Source organism: Oxyura jamaicensis, chromosome 3, assembly GCF_011077185.1.
Source record: "Oxyura jamaicensis isolate SHBP4307 breed ruddy duck chromosome 3, BPBGC_Ojam_1.0, whole genome shotgun sequence".
Classification (NCBI taxonomy): domain Eukaryota; kingdom Metazoa; phylum Chordata; class Aves; order Anseriformes; family Anatidae; genus Oxyura; species Oxyura jamaicensis.
This window is the reverse complement of record NC_048895.1, coordinates 22,334,743-22,352,216: the sequence shown is the minus strand read 5'-3', so window position 1 is coordinate 22,352,216 and position 17,474 is coordinate 22,334,743. Positions and strand designations below refer to the sequence as shown.

General features: G+C 38.9%; 1 protein-coding gene across 6 annotated transcripts in view; it reads left to right on the top strand.

Annotated features, from left to right (window-relative positions):
• Nucleotides 1-17,474, top strand: part of ESRRG (estrogen related receptor gamma) — a 400,798-nt gene that overhangs the window by 373,981 nt on the left and 9,343 nt on the right. For all 6 annotated transcript variants that reach the window (XM_035321709.1, XM_035321710.1, XM_035321707.1 and 3 more), the window contains one exon: nucleotides 13,532-13,801. In XM_035321709.1, coding sequence (XP_035177600.1) covers nucleotides 13,532-13,801 — 270 coding nt within the window. The remainder of the gene's footprint in view (nucleotides 1-13,531; nucleotides 13,802-17,474) is intronic.

The following is a 17,474-nucleotide window of genomic DNA, read 5'->3' as shown; positions in this document are numbered from 1 at the left end:
GATGCTAATTTGCCTAAAAGTAGTCATCTGGATGGGAAGTGGAGGAGGTAGAAGATTTACCATGCTTTAGCTAAGACCTTCACTGAATTCTAGTAACTTTTTACAGCGTAAGAAGACAATTTAAAATGCTGTCCAGGAATCAGAGCCTAGTGGTATCCATATATCCTAGTATTCTAGATGTCCTAATGTATAGTATATGATTAAGTCTTTGGTGTTTTTTTTTTTTGTTTGTTTTTTTTTTTCCCCATTAAGAATGCTTATAATTTACACTACAAGAAATAATCAATTCACACCATATACAGTGAATGTTCCCCATACATACTGTTTCAATAAGGAATGTTAACAGTAGATACTGGTCCTTAAAAGACCATGTATCAAACATCCCCAGCATTTGTGCTGGGAAAACCTGAATCACGCATTCCCTTGCCTGTCTGCAGTTGCAACTTTGTTGACCAGTGACCCTTTGTGACTGTTCCCTGTTTCAAGAAATACTTCTCTGATCTGAGCTGGTTGATGACATGATTATTTTGTCCTTCAGCAAGAGAGTTTTAGTTATTCAAAAAATACATCTTTAATAACACAAGAATACAAGTTAATGAGCAAGTGATCTTTCCTCATTTCAGTAGCCTTTACAATACCGTGAGTTTGCTTAGTGCAAATGCATGCATGCACAGCTCTATGCAAACGCGCTTTTACATATACCTTGCTGCTTTTATGTGTATGATGCAAATTTCCTGTGGCTCTTCCTTATCCATTATTTTTATCTTTCTACAGTAGCAGTTCCAGAGTGAGAGCTCAGTTGCTGTGATTTTGAGATTCTTTGCCTGGGGCACATCTCTCTAAGCGTTTCTGTTGTAAACTCTAATTGTAGGAGCAGGATCCAAACACCTCAAAGAAAGGCAGCCCAAATTCTGAGTTTTAAGGCAAGTAGGAACTGAATGCTAGCTCATTGACGTGCACTCCGCTGCCTTCAATGGTTATTAGCCTCAGGGGAAGATACACGGACCCATAGTGGGCAGAAAGAAGCCTCAGGAAAACTTTTTCTCATTTCCTATGTTTAGAGGTTAGACTGAATAAGGAAGAAAACAGTCCTTGTCCTTTTTACTTGGATTGAGAGTATTCTGTCTGTCGCTATTCTGGCTTTCCCTCTCTGAGGTCCTGGCTTCAGTGACACCTTTCGGCAAGGAGTTCCACAGTCCAGCAATGCTGTGAATGAAGGATTTCCTTCCTTCCTCCACACTGAACTTCCTGTATTTCACTGTGATGGTGCTTAGTCTGTGTTATAAGACTAGGAGGATAAAAGTTTTAGACCTATTTTTATACTGTTAATATATATATACTGGTACTGCATTCTCTAATTCATCACTATTTTGAGGAAAACAGTTCCTGTTTTCTCTTTTCATAAGAGTTTTCCCAGGTACCTTGCTCTGCTTTACTTTCTCTAAACCTCCTCTGAATCTGTCCTACCTTCTTCGGAAAGGGCCGAGCCATTCTGCTGTTAGTATTAGAATGCTGTTGATATTTTATTTATAAGTTTTCTTCTCTTCTGATGTGTTTCAGCCATGAGCTTGACATCAGCTTCACAACTAACCTCAGGCTTCTGGAAGGGCTACTACTAGACTCAGTTTTCAGACTAATGTTTTCACACTCTTCCCTGGACTCTTTGAAAGTTGGTGAGGATGCTGCAGCTCACCATCTCTTTTCCTCAGAGATCATTTAGTCAGCCTTGTCTCAATCTGGAACAACTAACAAAACATACTTGGAAGGCCTTCTGTCTTAAATTAGAGTGCATTGTTGGAGGTCACCTCCATAAAGTACATTCTGGTGGTGCAGGTACTAAGGTTATATATAATCCCCTTGCTCCTTTAACTTTCACTGAATTTTGAAAAGTATTTTCATTTTCAACTGAAAATAAAATAATGTGGGACAATGTTGCATGAAATTGCATCTCCCATGCCGCCTCAAGTGAAAGCCTGTCATCTAACTTCACCTCTGTGCATCTGCTCATGATAATGCATTTAGAAATCAGGGATGTTTTGCTTTTTTCAGTGTCAGAAGCAACAGACCTGGGTTCATTTTTAAGGATATTATATTATTTGCAAACTTGTTGACTATGACTTTTTATCTGGAGGATGAGTTCATTTGTCCGTATAAGTGCCCCTTCATTAAATTTAATAGGTGAATAAGGTAACACTTTGCCTTCTATTGAAAAATGCATAGTTCTTCAAAATGTATTTTTTTATTATTATTATTTTTAAGTGTGAGAGGGTTTTACATCTTTAAGAAGCCAAACAAATTTCAGACTGAATAAGAGTGAGAGAGAGACAGCGGGAGAACGGGTTTCCTTTCTGCAAGCTGCTAGCTTTCCCAAGTGCCTCATCCTCTCCCCTCTGTCATCCTGAGGCAATGTGCCTGCATTTGTGTGTAGATTTATAGTTTATCTTTATCTATGGCTTCATCTGTAGGTAGCTATTATAGCCGCCTTGCCTGGATATTGTTTGGGCCTGATAGATCTGTCTGTAGTTCATCAAAGGGGAGCTGAGTGGCTAAAAGCCATTGGGTCCAGCTGAGGATGAAATACGAGCCATCAGCCTTGGTAATGGCTGTAAAATTTCATAATTACACGGCCTTTATTACATTGCATAATGATCCTGAAGCAGTATGGAACAATTAATTAAGATTTTCAACCGTGGCTCTTTCAGAAATTAAAAGGTGCTAGTGGCTGAGAAATGGGGAAGTGTCTTGTCCTAAAAGCATTAGGGATGCTTAAGAAGTACTTCCTGGGTACTTAAAAAAAAAGAAAAAAAAAGAAAAAGGGAAGAGGAAAGACAAGAAAAAGAAGACCAACTAGTTAGGCTGCTAATGTCAGAGTACTGTTTTTGAACTTCACTGCTAATTCTTAATGTCAAACCTGGTTCTAACACTCCTGCAGTAGTCACTGCCATAAAGCTGTTCTTTTTCTGTTCTGTAAAAAATTTCATGCCTTTTTTTTTTTCCCCAAGCTCTGCTCTTAGCCGTTTATCACGTTTATAGAAGTTGAGCTCTGCACAATATTAACTAATTGCAAGCTGTGGCTTAGGAGGGTCACTTAGCTGCATATGGGGCGGTACTGACCAAGGATTTTCTCATACGTACTTTTTCATGTCTGAGGCCATTGAAATTGTAAAGATCTGTGTAGTTTGACAGACATCCTCAAGGAAGACATTTTTTTCCTCAACTAGTTTCATTTGTTCCTTCCTTCCTTTCCTTCTTTGTAAATGCAGCAAGTCAGATGTAAGATAATGTTTTCCATGATACTGACTTCAGACCTGATCAGAAGTAATTAGTTTCCTAAGGTGCAACAAAAGTATCTTGCAGGTTTCTGCTGTACATGCTGCAAGAAAAAGTGTTTGGATGTAACACCCAGAAAAAAAAAAAACAAACGAGGCAGGCATGAACCTGCACCGTGCCCTGAACCGGTTGTGATCAGATCCTGGTTGTCATTCTGAAGGCAGCCAGCAAACTGTGATCCAGATGGGGTGTGCAGTCCTCACTGTGCCAGTGCTAGTAAAACTGATGGCAAGGTGGCAAAAATAGCCCCAGCGTTGCCCATGCACTGTCCAAACTTCCCGGTCTGACAGGAAGGAATTTCCTTTTGGCTGTGTGCTATTAGTTGCCTTTTTCTCCCCCTCAAACTCTTTTGATTCATACAGACTCTTCCCATTTCTCTTAGACGGGATGAACATTGAGTTATGAGTGTTTTTAAATTGACTGGTCATCATGTAAGGTCCTATCAGTCTAAATATTTTATGAGAAGCTAAGGTTTCCCCTGGGCACCTCTAATAATAAACTTTCTGCAGGAAATTTAGAAAGGATTATGTGTTTGAAGGAGGAGCTGGCTGCTTGAAGTAAATTCTCTTGTTGAGTCATTTATTCCCTTAATAGGAATTTTCTGATCTGCTGTCATTCTTGTTCACACACTGGGTGTCACTGCCTCTAAAACACTTGTCATTCTTTAATGGAAACAAAATAGTCATTGCAGTCAGAGCCGCAATGTCATTCCACTACCCCTTGCTGCGTCGGCAATAGTGAAAATGACAGAGCGGCTCTCAGTAGGGGTAATTAAAATGTAAATATTGATATTTTATTATTTGAAATTACTTTCCAGTGCGGCATTTAATATCTCTCCATCTGTGCGGCTCTGTTTAGCGGTCACTTTAGTGCAGCTCTGGGATGCCAAGCGGCGGCTTGATCCCCGTTATGTCAAAATGCTTGTTGCTGCTTAATTTTGATATCTAATTAAGTGGAAAAGTACAGTCCACACTGTAATCCATGGCATCTTAACCAGCTGCTTGGGTATATTTAGAATTAATCTCCACTATGGAATCATCCTAATGTATGCAATTAAGAGTCTGCCGATGGCTAATTAGGTGTATTAGAATCAGGCAGCTTCCTTTTTTTTTTTTTCTTTTTCTCTCCTTTTTTTTTTTTTTTTTTTGTGTGTGTGTGTGTGTGTGTGGACTGTTGTAGACTTAAGACACAGCCCCCAGAGATGTTCATAATGGTACGTATATATTCAGTTAGGTAAACGAAAAATTTCAACATCCATGTAGGAGAACAAATGCATGCCGATTTGTTCCCCAAAAGCACGGAACACATAAAGAGCACTGGAATGTTTTGGCACACGCAGCACATTCAGAACATCAACTAGCCAGTAGAAAAGTTTTAAAAATTCAGAAGAAGGAAGATGTTTTGAGAGGTGTTTTTCCTGCTTGGGAGCAAAAGGTTATGTTTACCAGAAATTTTCCCACCTGAAGGTTTTGCTTTGGCTATGGAAACAGATCCCAGCTAGCTCAGCGCACAGGGTTAACGTGGGTACGTTGATTGGGTCTCAGGCAGGCTTGTCTCTCTATGCTAATACATTCTGGTGTTGGATTCATATTATTAACATGATTGGGGAATTCCTGGAAACCTGGCTTTGCCTGATGGAGGCAGCAAGGATTGCCACTGCTCTCAGCGAGCAAACGACTGGGAGCATCCCTGGGGGAGCAAAAGGCAAACAGTAATGACCTAGCACTCGTCGAGCAAAAGCACTCTCAAAGCAGACCCATGGAGGCTATTAATAATAGGCAGCACATATTGAATGTGCAAGAAATCTGTCCTTTCTGTGGAGAAATAATAATAATAATGAAACAAACTTGGCTTTGAAGTGCAGCAGGCTGAAGGAGCTTGAGCTCCAAATTCCTCAGTACTCAGTCTGTGCTTGTTGTTGCTCAGAAGCTGATGCATACAAAGTCTGAAGTGAGCAGAACCTGAAGTTATGTTGATGGTTGTTATTAATTAGTTATGTTCTTCTCTAAAATTATATTCTTTTTGTTATGTTTGGCTCAGTAAAAAAAGAAGGGAAAAGGGTAGCCTTTTTAATTGTTTAATTACGTTTGATTAAAAAGTTTAACTTCTGCTAGCTGAATTCATTGAAGGATCTACTTACAGCATAACACACAGGATAATTTTTGTTCTTCATCCACAGTTACTTTATTAATGTCAGTATAGTTTTTTATTTTTATTTTTTTCACCCAGAAGGCTGGCTTTAGTGTGCCTGTACTAAAATACATATATCCAAAACAGATTGAAGGAAAATTTGTGTGAAATCAATACTTATGTTGAGAATATTTTTGGGCTTTTTTTTTTTTTTTTTAATGTAGACTCACCAAAAAAAAAAATCTGGGTCATAAATATAATCTTGCTATGTTTTCTCCTTTACAAATGTCTGGGCATGCAGGTGGTATCTCAAAATATGTCAGACATCATAAAAAAAAAAAAAAAAAAAAAGTACCCTGGACACAAACTTTTCAAGTGTGAGAGCAAGTTTTAAGAGCGCACCATGTCATCTGCCTCTACTTTCTTTAACAGGATGACCCAAAACAAAGCCATAGTCTAACCAAACCATGTTCAAAAGTTACGATGTAAAGAACTGCAAGAGTTAACTTCAAATAGTCAGATCAGATCATACATGCAGTGCATTAGAAAGATTACCCTCTAGAATCTGTGAGTCGGTACTGCTGTCCTCAGGGGGACCTACAGCTACCTTGGGTCACATCGGACTGCTATCCTAATTGTAAAATTCCTCAATTGTCCATGTCTTAGAATTCAAAAAATCACTACAGCGAGGTAAAACAGAAGGATTTCCAAGTACTAATTGTCTAACATGCAGGAAAAAAAAAAGGGGGGCCGCGGGGGGGCGGGGAGGGAAAGCATTTACTATTAATCTGTTCTCAGAGTATCTGGTGATTATAATCAAAGTAGAAGTGTTTGGCTTGTTTCCTTCTTAATATAAGGTTGGTATGAATTTGGAGTAATGCTATTTAAAATTGTAAAAATTCCAGTGATAAAACCAGAAGAAGGGGAAAATAAATTATTAATTATGAATCTCATTAAATCTGTTGTTTTATATTTTCCTTTTTCTTAGTAATATTGGAACAAGGTATGAAATGAAAAATAATGGAAATAGCATGTGCAGTAGTTCGAACCATCTGTTCCCAGAAATGCTGTTAGGAAATATCCCATACATGCAGGTCTCACCAAGTCTGTCCTGAAGCAAGAGTGACTGACCAGGTTTTTTCATCCTTAATGTTTCACTGCAGAGTATTAGCAACTGGAAGTACTCATGTGAAGTCAGAGAGAAAGTCTTAATCACTGGCATTTTGCAGCTCACATTCATTACTATTGCTAAAGAAGAAGCTTGTAAGAACTTGTACTGTAACTAGCAAAAAGACATTTTAAAGTAGCTGCCTAGTAATTTTTGTCTGGTTTGAGAGATCTCAGCTTCAAGTGCTGAAATCAATTGGAAGTACAGTGAGTTACATCTCACTATACGTGTCCTACCCTGTGTAGAAATGGCAAGCTTAAGTTGTTCCTATTTAATCTTACTATGTAAGGTTTCACAGGGTAAAACACAAAAGAGAAATATTTCTAACTGGTATTTAAATTACATTAACACTTTTTTGTATACCTTGAGTGAAAGGTCACAGTAGGCAAGCAGCATCTTCACTGTTTGTATATGTCTAATTTGCTGCTTTTAAATTGCTGTGAACTTCACTTACTTACTCCTGCTGAATGAATCCAGTGTTGCAAATACTTCTGACAAGTGAATATTTGCTTAGTGAGAATCCATTGTTCTTAATGGATTGAGAGGGACATGCAGCATGAATGCATTTTTATTGCCGTGCCATCTCTCTGCTGTTGTTTCAGTGAGATGAAAGTAGCATCAGGATAAAAGCCCTGTTTTTTTTACTGCTCTGTATGGCATTTCCCGTTATGCCGTTAGGTGTTAGTGAAAAAGCACTTGCCATAGGCCTTTTTCCTGTTAAAAATATAATATGTATATATATATTTATAAGAACTTGGACAACAAGAGTTAGAATATAAGCATCCTTAAATTAAAACTATGAAAGCATACTGGGTTGGTTGGCTGCAGACAGCCCAGCGTGCCCTGAATGTGTTTTGCTTTCTTGTAGCAGAGTCAGAGAGATTCTTGGGCACCTCCACATACAAAACCTGATGTTCCAGGCGGGCACACGCCGGGCTCACAGGTGGCAGCTGGCACTCCTGGCATGCAGCAGAGTCCCGGCACTACTTTCGGTGCTCTGCTACAGGGGCAGGAGGACAGGCTGCGTAGCAAAGCATCGCTGGGAAAATGGTGTGGTTTCACTTGCCCTCTGTGCAGAAAGCTGTTGGGTGAGGCTAGTTGCTAAACATAACTTTAGTTGTGGCATATCAATTGTAAGTAGCTTGGAAGCTGAATCCAACAAACAGCCTAAGCTGAGTCTTTGGCTGTGTTTTGTGTTTGAGTTTGTGCTTTGGTATCTATCTCTGACTTTCAAGTTTGGTCTTTCTATTTCATGACCTGACACCTTGCACATGAAAATCCTCAGTCATGCTTACATTTCAGCTTGTTGTGGCATCACATGCAATTATTAGTCCTTTGACCAAGGGCTCCATGAGCAAATGGGTATGAAAAAAAAAAAAAGAAAGAAAAAAAGAAATAACAGGTCCACTCTGGCATAATGAAGTATATCTGTTTCTGTTCCAGCTTTCACCAAGAACTAAATTTCATCCATAATCTGTGAAATATGTTTGGTGATTAGTCAGAGCACTCTCCTTCTGTTTAATAGTTTCCATAACAGCTGAAAAGTGTGCGAGTCTTGTTACATATTTTTATAACAGAGTATTTTGAAATGCGATTAAATCAATTTTGTGTTGTAATAAAAAAGTTCTCTTAATTTAGATCTATGTGGGAGATCCAGCTCTAAAAGCACCCTAAAAAAGTGAATCATGCCATCCTTTTCCCTGGGTTTCTGCAGAAGGAAGAGACTAATTTTAATGGCAGTCAGGCTCTGAAGGTTTCCTTCAGCAAATACCTTGATCACGCCTAGAACACCTTATGTAACCCTAGCAGGAATTTCAGTGCTGAAATTTCACCAGCATTTGTGTACATCCCTGGAAGCCAGCTGAAGCTGTGTGATGAGTCTGGGCAAGTGCCAAGCATGTGGCAGGACCACTGGGCAGCCCTGGGACCGCTGCGTGTCCAACAGCAGCATCCTGGGCCTGTGGCTGCTCTTGAAATGAAGTGGGGTATCTTTATGTTCACTCCTGTGTAGTCAGGAGAAAGCATTTGGCCCGCTGCTTATTGTTTGACTGTGAGGCCACACCCTCTCTACTAAGTTTTCTGGGCTAAAAGTTTTAAAAGTTTTTGTTTCTTTTTTTCTTTTTTTTTCTTTTATTTTTTTCTCTAAAGTGTTTGCAATATCCGTTTGTTCTTCTGGCAGTGGTGACTCTACATCATTTTTGAAGTAAGGAAATTGCTCTGGAAACATCAGTACCCATAAAACATTTAGAAGGATGTTAATCTATCAAAATTAAGTGTAAATAATTTGAAAATCCAGCTCTGGTATTTCAACTGTGTAAATATATTGAATCTGCAACACACTAGTGAACATGTCATTTTCAAGCAGAGCTTTGATTATAGAAAATGTAAATGAAGATATTTGAAGTACAAACCAGGGTAAGCAAAAGAAATATTCTGCTCTTAAAACAAACAGTCACAAAAACAAATGCTGAAATAAATGGGAGGTGATTATCAGAAAACTCAAGCAGCTCCCAGATTTGCCAGCAATTTTCATTCCTGGTTTGATCAAACATTGTGATTTCTGCGCACATAACAGGGAGGAGGCGAAGCTCATTCCCTGCAAAGTGAAACTACTCGAGCTAGAGTAGCCTGATTCAGGCATCGCCTCAGATGCTCAAGGCTGGAAATAAAGGTAGGAATATGTCCAGCCACTGTCTTTTTTTTTTTTTTTTTTTTTTTTTTTTTTGTCAAGTAGTTCTCGCAGTGCTGTGTATAAGCTACAGATCTTACTTTGGCACTTGACCATCTGCAGCTGCTTCACTGTAGCCCCTAGTGAGTTAGTGTCCATGAAGTCCATCTTAATGAAGCGGAGGAAAGGGTCTTCAGGAATACAAAAGATTTCCCCTGCTTAGCATGGAGCTGGGAGCGGCGTGGAGCGGAGAGCAAGCGGTGCGAGTGCCGGGAGCTGAGCAGCTCGTGGCTTCGTCAGCCCCGTCTGCGAGGCGGCGCTCGCTCGGTGCCTGCCTCACTGGCTGCAAGCACAGAGCGCTGCGCAGATCCCGCTCGCCCCGGCCGCTCCCCTAATAAACATGCCGAGGCCTTTCTACCTATTTATTTCTGCTTCCTTTGAGCTTTGGGTTTACTGGTATGTGAAAGGAGAAAAGCAAGCATATGTTCAGTTGCTCAATCAACCTTTTCTCAATGCACACTCGGTGATCTCAGTGAGTCATTACAGCATAATTACAATTTGAGTGTGATATGCTGTTTGTAGAAAAGTATCTATTTTTAGCCAAAGAAACACTACAGTCCCTGAAAGGAGGAGAACGAAAGAAAAAAAGGAAGGAAGAAAATCTGTAACCAGCAAATCAATGCTATTGTGAAGTGATATTACAAGACACCCTGTAGATTTACAATGCTTGCATGCAGCCACATAAAACGATGCTGAAAAGAATGCCTACCAGGGGTTAAATTCATATGCCTGCACTGCAGCCTATTTCTGTCAACACTCAGCTCAGGAAATAAACATTCATGCTTTCTGAAATGAAAGTGTATTTTTGAAGACTAGCCGTCAGATATTTTTTGCCCTTCACACTTTCAAATGCTTAGCCTTTTTTGTAAGTTGACTGCAAAGTGCATCGGTTTGCTAGGCAAAAAGGGAAAAAAAAATTGTGACAAGCGCCCATGGCATCATTGTCAAGCACATGAGCGTCTAGTAGAAGATGGCAGGAGGGTTGGCACAAAACATGCTTCCTTCAAGCTTATTACCTCGGGGGTACCTGACTCTTGAGAAGCCTTTCAATCCTTCCAGATGACGTTATTCCGGACTGTCATCTGGTTTATTCGGAGCGCGCCGTGCTGCAGACAAACACGCTGTTTAACTGCAGGTCAAGGTACAGAGCCATTCTGCGAGCAAATGCCTGCGATACATTAAATGGCATTGACATGGGGAGGGAGGCAGGCAGAGATCAAAGTTGTCACCACCATGGTGCATGCAAAGGGGGAAGAAGGCGCACAACGTGGTGCTTTAAAAAGCCATTGTGCAGTGCTACATTGAAAACTCTGAGCGGCAAGGCTCTTCAGGATTAAGGAGCCAGACAAGGCACGACAAAGTTCAAAAGCCCACCGTGGGCAGCATCTCAGGGCTGTTCGGAGAGAGCTTAGAGCTGAGACCAGGAAGCCTGTGGCTGGTGCAGAAATTTGGCAGTGTATTCACGGGTGATCCGGACACTTCTTTTCAAATAGTTACATTTTGAAATAGGAAATATCCACTTGTCACCGAACGTGGTTGGTCTAGGGGATCTGCATAACAAAAGCTCAGAGAATCAGAGCAAAGTTTGGCACGGAGTAAGCGCAACCTTCACAAACAGTTAAAAATGAATCCCTCTATGTAAACACGTCTGTGGCTGTGTAATCTGTTCTGTTAACTGTGACTTGCTGAACATCTATTAAAAGGGCACTGGTGGAATACAAGAGACACGCAGGATGCTTTCACAATTTCTGAAAAATCAGAACAAAACAAAGACAGATTAATTACAACATGATACAGCTTTATATTCCCACAAGGGATGCCTGTAAAAGTTAAAACATGCTTTCACTGAGCAGGCTTTCAAGGGAAAGTTACTTCGATCAGGGAGAAAATAATCATGTTTATTTGATTTATTATTGGAGAGCAGAACAGTGTGGTTTATATTTGCCAGTTTTTCTATAATGTAAAAAAGTCCTTTGATTTTTTGTGTGCCATATAAAAACAATTAATATATTTCCTATACCAGAAAGTAGATTTTTCAAGAGTGCAGAACAATAAACTGTAGGCAAAATCCCATTTCTTCCTCTCACAGGGCATATGTAATTTCCTTTGGCTGTGGCACAGTAAGTGTTATTGAAACATAGCAGTATTTATTAAAAAATATGTATATATCAAAATAGATAAATAAAGGAGGGAAGTAGGGAGCTTTCAAAAAAAAAAAATACAAAGAAATTGCAAGTTAAACTTTTTTTTTTTTAATCAAAACTGATTTTATTGCTTTTTGCTTAATTAAACTCTTCAGAAGTGTGTGAAACATTGTTATACCTGAAAAATTGTTAATTTGTAAATCACAGGGACAAAAGGGCTCCACTGCAACTTTAAAGTTTCTATGCACGTAAATGTCAATAGAGTGCCTTCTCCATCATCAGCACTAAATTCACATTGATGCCTCTTTTCTTCTCTGTATTGATCCTTCCATGAGAACGTAGATTTGTATCTGTTAATTAATGCGTCCTGAAACAGCGTTTGTATTAATCAGGCAGATAAGAAAAATTGGATGCCTGCACCCTCATGACAACCGTAAAAGTGCTGGCCCTGATAAAATCGTGGATGGACCTCAATAAAAAAGTTCCTCCTTCCACTCAATAAACTAATCATCCTGCTTTTAATTATTCGGCAGAAAGATGTGTGGAGATTGGAGAATGTGTAAATCTATTTACTAACAGCAGTGTCTGGGAGGGAGAATAGGGCTGTCACAGGACAGTGCTGCAGGCTACGTTCTCTGTCCATCTGCTGCTGCAGAAAAACTGGTTCTTGAAAGACGGGAAGGAACAGAAATGTTGAAGCTAATTGAAATCATGAATTCCTCCTTATAACCTTTCAAATGATTATTTCTTCTCCATTTCCCTCTTACTTATTTTAATCACAGATGTGTTATTTTCCATTGTCACCTTCTCAAAGGTTTCGTGGTGGTGTTGGCTCAGGTTTTGTTGTTTTTTTGAAAGCAGTTCTATCACAAGACTCAAAAGACAGTATGAGAAAATGAAAACAAATAAGGGGGAGGAAATAAGAGAGAGCAAGCATGCAGCCAGTTTTATATTTCATTTTTATGGATGCCTGGTGGTTTGGATGTGGGCTTGTCTTTTTTATTGTATTACTTCTGTTGCTTAGTGCTTATAGAGAAAATCTTGTTTGGAGTAGATACCTTGCAGATTTGCTAGTTTATGATCTGTTCCTACTTGACTGTAATTCTTGACTTTCAAAACAGAAAAATGCATTTAAGTGTAATTGAACAGCAAAAAGAATGTTCATACAGCAGGAACCCTGTCAAAGAACATGTAAGCAGCTCCATAAACAACTAAATGAAAGCCTCAGACATGTCTTAAGACCCTTTAAGAAAGGCTTGACTAATCCCCTTTGATGATTTTATTAAGTACTTGTGGTTGCTGGTGCCAACTGGCAAACTGCTGCATTTCACCAACAGGCCAGGAAATCACTTCCTCTCCCATGTTGTTCTGTAGCTCCTAATGTGATTGGGATATTAGCAATTTGATATCATAAATTAGCAGGTACTGTAAACAAGAGGCTGAAAAGGTAGGGCAGTAAAGATGTTTGCCCCCCGTGATCCTATTAAGAAAGACAGCAGGAAAAAGAAAAAAAAATAGGAAAGCAAAACTTAAATTCATTAAAAGGCATTTATTAAATTTTTGCTTGTCCTCAGAAAAGCGATGGTGTGACTGCTGTTCAGTTGGCACTGTAATATGCCATCCCATTACTTCAACAAGTGTAGTAGAGGCAGGAGCCATTGCAGAAGTAATTAACATCTTCTTGGAGGAGGGTGGGTTACTTCTCTTTCCCCTGAGGTTAAAGTTCAAAGAGAATTTTCCTCTTTGTGTTAATCACCTTAATTCTATTAAAACATCAAATCATCCCTTTCAAAAAGAAAAAAAAATCCCTCCTAAAGCGTCCTTCTTGGTGTAAGGTAGTGATGAACAGAGGCAAGAGATTCCTATAGTAAAATGGGGATGAAAGGCACAAAAGTTGTAATAGAATACATACATGTTTTATTACAATGTATATAAAAACAAATCAAGTAGAGGAGCAGGTTTATGACAAATCCAAATGTGCTTAGTGTTTTTTCCTTTTTTTTTTTTTTTTTTTTTTTTTTTTCTATTTAGGATTCTCCACTTTGTCTCTAGCTGACCAGATGAGCCTTCTGCAGAGTGCTTGGATGGAGATTTTGATTCTCGGTGTTGTATACCGGTCACTTTCTTTTGAAGATGAGCTTGTATATGCTGAAGATTATATTATGGATGAAGACCAGTCCAAATTGGCAGGCCTTCTTGACCTTAACAATGCCATACTGCAGCTGGTAAAGAAATACAAGAGCATGAAGTTGGAGAAAGAAGAGTTTGTCACCCTCAAAGCTATAGCACTTGCTAATTCAGGTTGGCACAGTGGCACAATGGTTGCTACATTTTTAATATATCACTTTTCTCCATAATACTTTCTGCATGCTTGCTTTAAATATGGGTTTAGAAGAAGAAATTGCTGATCAACCTTTAGTCTAACAGGCAACAAACAAAACAGTTCAAACTAAGAAGGGCTTTCTGGTTCCAAGTATTTGGGGAATATTATCCTAAGGGAGTGGAGGGTAATGCACTGTGTGATTTGGAGAGTATTTTACAGGCAAAGATCCTTTCAAATGAATATGGATGTTGTTCTCCTAAATCCATTCCATAATCCAGACAAGTCTAATCATCGCGGTTAAAATGAGCAGGAAGGATGCACTGAGAATATGCTATATGCGTTCTCTTTAAATGCAGCTACTGATGATTTATTTGATAGGGTGAATTCAGGATATGGGAGGGGGGAGGAAATTCTTTATTAGTCTCACAGGGACCCCACCTTACCTTATGGATCTTCTGCATTTACCTATTACCTGTGCAGAAAGGGTTAAAAATCTCAGGAAGAAATTTTTTCCTGCATTTGAGTTTAAAAGTGCTGAAGCAGTGAATACTGTCAGATAAGTAAAAATCGTTTGTGCTTTGTTGTTTTTCCTTTTGTGTCTCCTTAATGCTTTATTGTGGTCTTAAGTCCCTTTTAGCATTTGCATAAAGTTCACGATAGATCCCTCTTTAATGACGTGCCGATCATTAGATACCTGTGTGTCAATAACGTGCTCTGATGCTATGTTCCATTGACAGTCACACCGTGCCCCTCCATCTGCTTTTGTTTTGACCCTATCTTTGAACTTTATCTTGGTTGCTGGCCAGTAGTTTTCCCTTTAATTACAAGAAGGAAACTGTCAATAAAATCTGTTAAATGGGATGCAATGAGTGGCTTGAATGGGCGGACGGCTATTTGTTCAAATTCTGCAGCATTCAAGGTATTGACAGTTTGTTTTCTGGGGCCATATGTGACGATCAATCTCAGGCTGGGCTCAGCCGCGCTGAAAAATGAAAAACCAGATTGCTTTTGCTTACTTGTGGATGACGACTTGTGATTTGGCGCGGTCCTAGTGAGATGAGACCTTCTGCCCAAATTGCCCCCCTGAGAGCCAGGACGCGTGACTGTTTTTAGAAATAATTTTTTAATTGATTTTGTAATTAACAGTTCATCTACAATATTGATGCATGAATCCTCAGATTGATAGGAGGGAAATTGTTTTCAACAATGAAGTTGTACTTTCCTATTTGTCTTTGTAATGTGATTTAGCACTCTGCATTTTTAATTGGAAATATAATACAAAAACATGCAAAGCCAAAATGCTTATTAGTTTCTTTGTAAAGTGTTCTCCACCCCAATAACTCTGTCCTTAGTTTTAGAATATGATTTTATCTCCAGAAGAGGAAAAAGCTGAAACACCCCTCAAAGCCCAACATTATTTTTTAATTAAGAGTTTTATTTTTTTTTTTTTACTATACTTTTACTATTATTTTTTTACTATATACAGTTGTGGACACTTTGCAGCCACAAGAAGGCTTTTTCTCAGGATTGTTCATGCTTTGTGAGCAGATCAAGAAAGTTATCTGGAATTAGGAGTCCAAATTGTGAAGTTATTTGTATTATATTTTTTTTTTAATTCTATAAATCAAATTCAATTTCAGTTAGAAATATTTCTGTAACTTACTTGATAAAAAGGTTTAGGGGTTAGAATATAAGGATACAGTGTTAGATATTACTCACATGTTGTTGTTTGTTTGTTTGTTTTGCCAAAAGGCATACAGTGGTTAAGTAATAATAAAATATACTGCTGCCAAAGAAAAAAAAAAAAAAAAAAGTTTAGTCATACATTGTGCACAGAGTGTGTCAAAATCATCTGTAGCTTCATTAACTTCACTGGGAATTTCAACAAGGATAATACCAGAGAGAAATGTAAGTCAGTATACTAGAATTCAGTGCACATTTAAGTGAAAACATCTCCTTCCCTCATCTTAAAATAAATAAAATGGCTCTTTTAAAAGAAACTATTGTGCAGAGTACAAAGCAAACCAGTCATTTGACTTCCCTCTTAGCAAAGTGTTTTGACTGCTGACGTTAAATATTTCAGCTCCAGGTTGTAAATGCAGCAGATACCAAACTCTGTAGCTACACCAACCTGCAGAATTACAGGCCAGCAAAGAATATCAGACCACTGGTGTCATAATTAACAAATACTGCTAAAATTAAAGTATTAAAGTAAAACCTTTTTTTTTTTTTTCATAGACAAAACCAGGAATAGCTTGTTTTTACATAACTAAGAAGTTGATGAATGTACGTACATGCAGCTATACCTGAGAAAAGGAGGTAAAATGCCATTATGAAGTCAGTCAGTTAGCAGTTCACATTTTACTGTATTTTGTTGCTACAATGACTTTGTTCAAAAACTACCACTATTTTTCCAGTTTAAAATACAGCAACATTTTGGTAGATGTAGAGAGAATGGATAAAGTATATTAAGGACTCCTAGGTGTTTCAGCCATATCCACGCTGTCTAGTGAGATTCCCAGGTTAACTCTACCGTAAATAGCAGACAAAGGTGGTTTTATGGCACTGCATCTGTGTTAGTGATTTATGATACAGTGTCACACTACTTTCACTGCTGTTATATAGAAGCAGAAAAAGAAATTGTAGATTGTTTTAATATTGATTGTATTTTGTATAAATAAATAGCACAAGCTTTGCTTTGGCCAGCAAATCTAAGTTACCGTGACCATTAAAAATACCCCAACTGCTGCCTTTTCTTTTGGCCCATGGCATCTGTTTCTGCAGTGCAGCGTCTGAGGCGATGTTGCCGGTTGCTTTCTGAAAGGTGGGGCCAAGGAGCTGGTATTCAGGCAGATTTTCTGATGGCTCTTCTCAACTGTTCCATTTTTTATGTTGGCCAATGCTAGTCTTCCTCTATAAATTTCCAGAAATGCAAGAACTATCAACGTTGGATATTATCGCTGATCCCAAGCAGAGTTTATGTAGTGTCTGTAAAGTTTAAATACAAATATAAGAGCACAAACGTATGGATATTTTAGTCCTGTGTACATTAAACACTGTGCACGTGTGGTTTCAATAGTTAGGTTTAGTTTGTAGTGCTTAATAAAGAATATATCAGGTTAGTTTTAAATCTCTGCAATGATTCAGTAGTGATTAATGCACCTTTTATGCTCAGATTCTGGGGAAGTCCCTCTTACCAGAGGGTTGTCCTTGTCCTGTCAGTATCCCTGTTTTCTTCCTGCTTTCCTTCCCTTCTGTGCACAGAAGCAAGTTCCTTGAAGCTGCCGGATGCAGCCGCCCCGTGTTCCCCCTTGCACTGCCCAAATGAAGCAATCTGGCACCACCGAGCACTTTGTTTACCCACGCAGAAAATCAACTTTGAATGGTTTCCAAAACATGCATGTACCAATTACTTCCTCGTGTGTAAGGGAAGGTGAACTATTTACAAAATACGTTCAGGTGAACGCAAGTGCACACATGCACACTCCTGCACGTAAAAGGTGACCTCCTCATCTTTTCCATATTAGAAAATGCTTTCCTGTATTGATTAGGAAATACTAAACAGGGAGTTGCAGGTGAGCAGATTTTTGAAATTGCCTGATCAGTAAGGACTCAATTGTTCCTTCAGGCCTAGATGTTGCAGAAGATCTC